We start from the raw sequence: 7187 nt of genomic DNA, 5'->3' as shown, positions 1-7187 counted from the left end.
CCAAGGTACTGAAGAGCAATGGTGTCACTCTGGAGACTAAGGTGTGCCTGATACATGCCATGGTCTTTGCAATTACTTGTTATGCATCAGAGAGTTGGACAGTGACTAGGGATGATAGGAAGATAATTTATCCTTTGAGCTGTGGTGCTGGAGAAGAGTGTTGAATATACCACGGATTGCTAGGTGAACAAAGAGTTTTGTCCTGGAGACAGTGAAGCCAGACTGCTCCTTAGAGTCAAGGATTCTGAAGCTTTGTCTGGTGTACTTTGGGCATGTTGCAAGGACGGACTGATCCTTGGAGAGGGACATCATGTTTGGGAGAGTGGAGGGACAGTGCAGTAGAGGAAGATCCTCAATGAGATGGATTGATTCTGTGATTGGGGTGGTGGGAGTGAGTGTGTTTGAGACGGTGAGGTTCGCACAGGATAGAGCAGCATTTAGGGCTCTTGTATATAGGGTTGTTATGAGTCGTAAGCAACTTGACGGCACATAACAACAGCAACAAGAGGATCACAATGAGTTATGGCTTCCTCATCAGCACTCAACAGCAAAAAAATAACATTATTTGTTTCAAATTGTTCAAGATTGCTTCATGTGAACTGATTCTGCCTTTGATATATGTGAAGTATCTTGACAGCAGATAATCAATATGACTCAAATAGCTTTGTACTTTTGACACTGTCCAGCATAGGTTTGGGCATGTATTGAGTTCACCACACCTCCTGGGAGAGACTGGATGAAGATTCAAATAGTCTCTTCTGTCATACCATGCAGAAGAGCTGTGCTGGCATAGTGGTAAGGAATTGCGCCTCTGGATTTCTTAGTATTGGATTCCTCCAAGAGGCAAATATTCCTCAGAGGTTTGCCACAGACACATGATCACCAGATAGGAGAAGAAAGAAGAGAGAGATAGAAAGTTTATTTAAGATGAGGAGAAATTTATTCATCACAGTACATTGTCAAAGAAGTAGATAGTGAATCTTCTCATGAATGAAAAGGACATTGGTCCAGGGCTAGGGGTTAATTATGGGTTCTTCTTCTTGGTTTGATCGCTGCTAGCTGGCTTTTTGGCTTCTCCTGGTTGGTGAAAGGAGACAGTTCATCTATGTGTGGTGATCACCTCATATTGTGATACTTTTCAGACAGAATATCTAACACTCCAGCAGCTCTCATTGTCCCTAACAGGATATTCATAGGATCTTTCCAACCACATGCCTTGCCCTTTTCTTGGCTCAACCCCTCCCTACGCTCCTGATTTCAAAAATCACCCATTGCTTAGAACATAAAAGTTCTATTGTTCCAAATCTGAACCAAACTTTCCCTCCACTAATCTCTTGTGCACTTCTAAAGTGTGCTTGGAGTACAGATGAAGGGGCTGGTGGAGGTTCCTTTGTTCTGGTTTTGTCCTAACTTTGTATTCTAAGGAGCTCTGTGTATCTAATACTCAGACTCTGGGGATGAGTGAAGAAATTGTTCTTGTAACTGAGACAGCTGAGTCATCAGGATGGTGTGGGGTGAAGAGAATGGAGAGAGTTTTGAGTGTAGATACTGCCTGGACCTTCACAACCAACCAGATGACTTTGTCATAGACTGAATCACCACATGAACTTCCCTAAGACAAATGAAAGCCTTTGATGCCACATCCACATGAAGCAGAAGGGGCATTGTGATGCAGTTGAATTTATAGTTCTATCCCTTGTGACACAGACAGGGTTTAACACCGGGAGTCGTTAAGCATTCATACCCTAGACACTTAGAGAGATGACTGATCTCCTCATACTTATGAGGTTTAGATCATGTGGAGCCCTATCTGTGTTTTGTGGGATGCTGAGTATCCCTTATATATCTGTGGCTTCATCTTTATCATGAGCTTCATTATTTGGCAAAGGAATATAAGTCCCCATGGATTAAGGTTCGCACCTACGAAGATCAACCATCAGGTAGGGAAACACCCTGACCACTGCTGAACTGTTACTTCTCCGACAAGAAGCTTTTAAACACTCACTTTCTCTCCTTACCACTTATGTCTTCATCATCACCATCATCATCATCATCATTATCATTGTTGTTATTTTAATCAAATGTTCAGTTACTCTTTACTTCTGAGATTCAGGACCTTGCCGGGTCTTCCCTACAGTATAAATAAAAGGAAGAACAGATCTACCTGGCTTGGGCCAGTCATCTAGAGAATACAAAGATCTCAGAAAAATCTCCGTGAAAGGTGATTTTTCTTGTTGGTAGTTCTCTGAAACCTTGGTCTGCTGGAACCATATGTACTGTAATCTGCTCTGCTCTTCCTACATCATTCTAAGCACCCTCCTGTAAACCATGTCTCAGGTATGTGGTAGAAGGCATGGCATATGGAAGAGCCTTGAAATGAGAATCAGGGAAAGGAAATGTTGAGGTGAAAGGTAGACTAGGGATTTGGAAATAGATCATGAAGATGATTGCACAGTAGAGTATAATTTATGTCTATGAATTGTACACTTAAAAATTCTTGAAATGGCAAATGTTTTATGCATGTATGTATATATATGTTTATATATGTTATATGTACACACACATTATACACACACACACATGCAGTAAAAGTCATTGCTGTTGAATTGAAAAGGACTCCTAGCTGACCACCATTGGATTTCCAAGGCTGCAAATCATGCAGGAGATCTTTCTCCAGCAGAGTTACTGGTGGATTCAAGCAGCCAAAAAGGCACAATCTTTAGAGAAAAAGATATATAGTTACTTTTGTTGTGTGCTTTTGAGTCAGAACCAGTCCAAAACTGACCCTCCAATAAGTTTTCAGAGGCAGTAAATGAGACAGGAGGAGATTGCCCATCCTTCTACCATAGAGCAGCTGGTGAATTTGAACCATGTGTCTTAGTGCTCCATATATATATAAACACACAAGTATGGTCTGGCAAACATGTTCTGGTAGTGACATAGTCTGTAGAGAGGTGCATTGCTAGTTTGTAGAGAGGTGCATTGCTAACCCAAAAATGGTGCCTTCCCTTGTTTTGAATCCACTATATGCTGTGCAGGAGAAAGATGTAAATCTTTTTCGGTGTGTTTTCCAGCCTCTGGTCATTCTTTGGAGGGTCAGCTATGAGTCCATTTCAACTCAATGAGTGAGCTGAGTGTGTGTGTGCATGCGTGTGTGAGAGACAGAGATGATTAGTTAGATAGATACCCAATGGTATTTAACAACAAAAGCTTTGCACATGTGTGGGTATGTCCATGATAAATTGATTTTTATAAAATAAATGAGAACATAAGAGCACATAATAAAATATAAATGGACTAAGAAATGCTTATGGGTTTTAATCTCATTTTATTATTAAAAGAAAGTAGAGTAGAGACCACATTCTTTTTTGTCTTTAAGCAACACCAAAGAGTCAGACGAACGACTAGAGATGCTGCATTAAGAGGTAAAATCTTAACCTCTCCTTTGACCCCTTTATTGTGGGTGAGGTTCCCATGGATCTTGGCCCTTTTTAACCTTTGGTACCCAGAGTGCATTGGTCTAAGCACAGAGGGTCTGTTTCTTCAGATTGACACCTTTTCACAGAAATTTTCTTGGGTAGAGTATCAGAGTTTGGGAATGTTCTGAAATTCTCTTTCTTACTTCCTTGAGAATGAAAAATAAGGACAGAGGGAAAGTCTCTAATTTTCTTATTAGTTTGTTTTGTTGTTGTTGTTTTTTGTTTTTTTTTTGCTCCAGGAATGTCAGTTTGTCAGTCCAGAACATGGTCGTAGCATTAGTGAACCTTGTTCATGCTCACAGTGGTTGTAATGATTAAATACATTTACTTATGAAGCAGCCCACCGCAAATATTTAACTACAAGGACATGCCTTAGATCAAGACTTAGGATTTTCAGTTCTCTTTTATTTAGAGTCAAAAGCCTTACTATGATATTCACCTTCCCATGTGATGCCCCTGGTCCTCTTCTGTCACATCTAACTTTGTCTCCTGGTCTCTCAGCTAGGAGAACATGCAGGAAAGAAGCTGAGAACCCAAGAAAACTGCTTTCTATCATGAAAAGGTGATTAGCTCTTCTCTGTCTCTCAACTCCCAACCTGGACCATGACAACTTCCCACCTTGGCTTGGGGCAGCGATGTGGAGAGGAATAATGCTGGTTCATGAGCTGATAGGGTTTCCAGGACCAAAGGCAGACAGAAATCCCAGAAACAAATACCTGATTCTGCTTTTGGTACTAGAGCCATGGTAGTATTAGAATTCAGGAATTCACTAGTACATAATTCATAAGTAGCATTACATGGGTTGACTGTTCTAGTGCAATAAGCTTTGAAGGTAACACAATGCATTAGCATAAATATATCAATATACTCTTTTTGCAGTCCTTTAAGGCTAAATATCTCTAAATCTAGCTAAAACTTAGAAATATTATGTCTTCTGGTCTGTCTTCAGGGAGCTAATCCTGAAGACAGCTTTCAGTTTCTGGGACAGCCCTGTCGTAGTACCCAGTTAAGAGCTCTGAAGAACAGGATAAGTTTAAAAGATTCCATGTGTTTCATGCATTGCCTCATATGTGAAATACAATGTATATGAATGGGGGGGACTCTTTTGGGGGTAGGGGAGTCAAAAGCTAGAATTAAGATTTGTAGCAAACTGCAGTCTGGATAGCTTCTGAAATATGCTAGCAGAGAATCATCCTTGATACTCATGGCTTTAGGTTGTTACAAAGTTCTCAGTCCTTCTAATATTGGCTCATTACCTAACAGTCATCCAGAAAACTTGGGCACAAAGCTCTTAGCTCTGGTTCAATGGCATAGCATTCCCAAGGTCTGTTCCCTCTCATATTGCATCTCTGGTTCCCTCCTGTGGCTGCTATGGCTGTTGCTCCTGTAGACCCTTCCTAGTCTGGCTAGCACAAAATCTCTAGTCTTGAAAAAAACATTACATTTTCTTGCTTCTTCTTATTTGCTAGCAGTGAGGTTTCTCTTTTTCTGCTGCACTATCCACTCAACGGCAAGGCTAACCAACCCCCTGTGGACTGGTGAGATTAGCCAGTCACCTGGAGGATAGGCTAACATGCCCTGTTCTCCTATTCTCACCCACCCACCCACCCATCCATAGCAAAGTCAAATTCAATAGCTAGGAAAGTAATTTTGAATATCAGACTCTTCACACCACAAAACTTTAAAAATATTATAAAATTTAAACATATTCTTGAAAGTTTATGACCAAGATGAACAGAAGATATTAATTCCCTGCCACTCTTAGCTATGATGACATTTATTTCTTTCTGATTTGTTTTAGTAGCTTAGTCACAATAAATATAGAAAAGAATAACAATAGAATGACAAAAATCTGTCCCATCTCTAAATAATTTGTTTCCTCAATTCTCAGATCTCAGTAGATCAGAATATCCTTTCAGAACAAGATAAACACCAACATAGAAAACAGCTGGAGTCACAGGCTACCCTAGCAGAAAAAAACCCCACAAAACAACCCCACAACCTTTTAATGCAAAAAAGTAACAATAAGGTGATTTTTTAAAAAGTAGCCATAGAAAAATATTCCACATGCAGCACAGGAACACCCCATTGCCCCGAGAACACAGAGTCACCACAGAATCTCATTTTCCACACTTCAAAAATACTGAATAGTCAACTCTGCTTTTTTAGTCACAAATGAGAGTGACTCCAAGTTCTACCTGAAGATGTTCCAGGTTTTGCACATTTTCTAACCCCTGACACTTTGATCCACCTCGTTTCCTTTCCTACTTCAGCTTCTCAACAGTTTAACAGAGAATTTAGCCCAAATCCTAATCCTGAAAGAGGACCCTGACCACCCATGACTTCTCTGAAACCTGGTTCTACCTGATCCTCAACCTCAGCTCAGTCAGGACTAACCTGCTGAATGTCACTTTCTTAGGGAGACAAGTAAAGTATACTTCGACTCTCAGATGGAGGTCTAGGGCTTCCAGGTCTGGGAAAGGATGAAGTCAACCCCTTTTCTGCCAGGAACATTCTTTTAAGGAGGCAGATAACACTGTGGTAGTAACAGTTGTCCTGTTTCCCTTTCAGCCAGGACTGGTTTCCTGAGGAGGGGAGCGTGCGGCGGCTTCTGTGTGCAGACCACTACTGCCACACCTGCAATGAGGTGGCTCTGGAGGTTCAGCAGCTGTTAAGTGAAAACACTGAGGTGGAAGAACCACAATATTCCCATTCCCTAGAGAGTCTGTCCATGTCTACTCTCTCCTTTGAGCAGACTCCGGAGCTGCATTCTCAGCAACATAAGGACCTTCCAATGGTACCTGTAAACTCCACACTGTCACAATTAACAGATCAAAAATCCTTAACCCGGATAGCTTTTCAATCAACTGATATGATCAGCATTTGGGATTACTGGGCTGACCGTCTAAAGACAGGGGATGAATATCAACTGCCAAGTATGCCCAGGGACACAGGGAATAGGTCATCTTCAAGGATTGAAGAGCTTAGGTTTCCTATGAACCACCCACAGATAATGAACCCCAGCTGTGGATTTGTGCAGGCAAGCCAAGACCAGCAGCCCTTGAACTCCCATGTTCCTTTGCTGTCTGTAAAATCAGAGCTCACTCAACTGACATATCCGACACCTTTATATATGGACACTGTCAACCTAGCCCAACTGCAATTCCTCAGATCTGAAGTCCTCATGCTTCTTGAGCTCCATGTAAAAAGATGGATGCATTTCCAGAGATGGGGACTCCCAAGACGTGTGGAAGAGTCCCTGAGGCAGCTTATGCCAAATTCACCATTGTTTTACCAAGCTGGCAATAGCCAAATGGTTCCTTTCATCATGCATGATACTTCTAGTATGCGTGTTGAGACAATTAGGGCCGTTTCCCAGAAGTCCTTGGGTTCCGTTATGGTTGTCCAGCCCACTCAGGCCTTTTGGGTTTCTGAATGGTCTATTATGGATCCAGAACCAATCCAGCACTGCCAGAAAGCCCCACACTCTCTGGCTCTGACTTTGCCCCCTTCAGCCATTAAGCTCCTCCTAAGTGGTCTCAATTCACAAGCTGAGGGGCGGGCTGAAGACACAAGGGATCACCTGAAGCAGAAACAAAGCCAGCTGTTCTGTGGCCTCCCTTGTCTACACAGTGAGTCCCTGGTTGCCACCTTCATGGGCTCTCAACGTCACTCCTGCACGAAGAGGAGCTTATTTCAGTCCCCCTC

The 7187-nt window shown here is 41.9% G+C and overlaps 2 protein-coding genes across 2 annotated transcripts in view; one reads left to right on the top strand and one right to left on the bottom strand.

The window, feature by feature from the left end:
- The window catches only part of LOC102852792 (spermatogenesis-associated protein 31D1-like), a 43668-nt gene extending 39445 nt beyond the window's left edge, over nt 1–4223 (bottom strand). The window contains exon 1 of the mRNA XM_006903381.1: nt 4196–4223. Within this exon, the coding sequence (XP_006903443.1) occupies nt 4196–4223 (28 nt within the window). The remainder of the gene's footprint in view (nt 1–4195) is intronic.
- Nucleotides 4224–6750: 2527 nt separating this feature from the next.
- The window catches only part of LOC102852382 (protein FAM205A-like), a 3939-nt gene continuing 3502 nt past the window's right edge, over nt 6751–7187 (top strand). The window contains exon 1 of the mRNA XM_006903380.1: nt 6751–7147. Within this exon, the coding sequence (XP_006903442.1) occupies nt 6751–7147 (397 nt within the window). The remainder of the gene's footprint in view (nt 7148–7187) is intronic.

Source organism: Elephantulus edwardii, unplaced genomic scaffold (genome assembly GCF_000299155.1).
Source record: "Elephantulus edwardii isolate Elephantulus edwardi_28Jun2011 unplaced genomic scaffold, EleEdw1.0 scaffold00606, whole genome shotgun sequence".
NCBI classification, from domain to species: Eukaryota; Metazoa; Chordata; class Mammalia; order Macroscelidea; family Macroscelididae; genus Elephantulus; species Elephantulus edwardii.
Note: the sequence above shows the minus strand (reverse complement) of the source record. Positions and strands in the feature narration are given on the sequence as shown.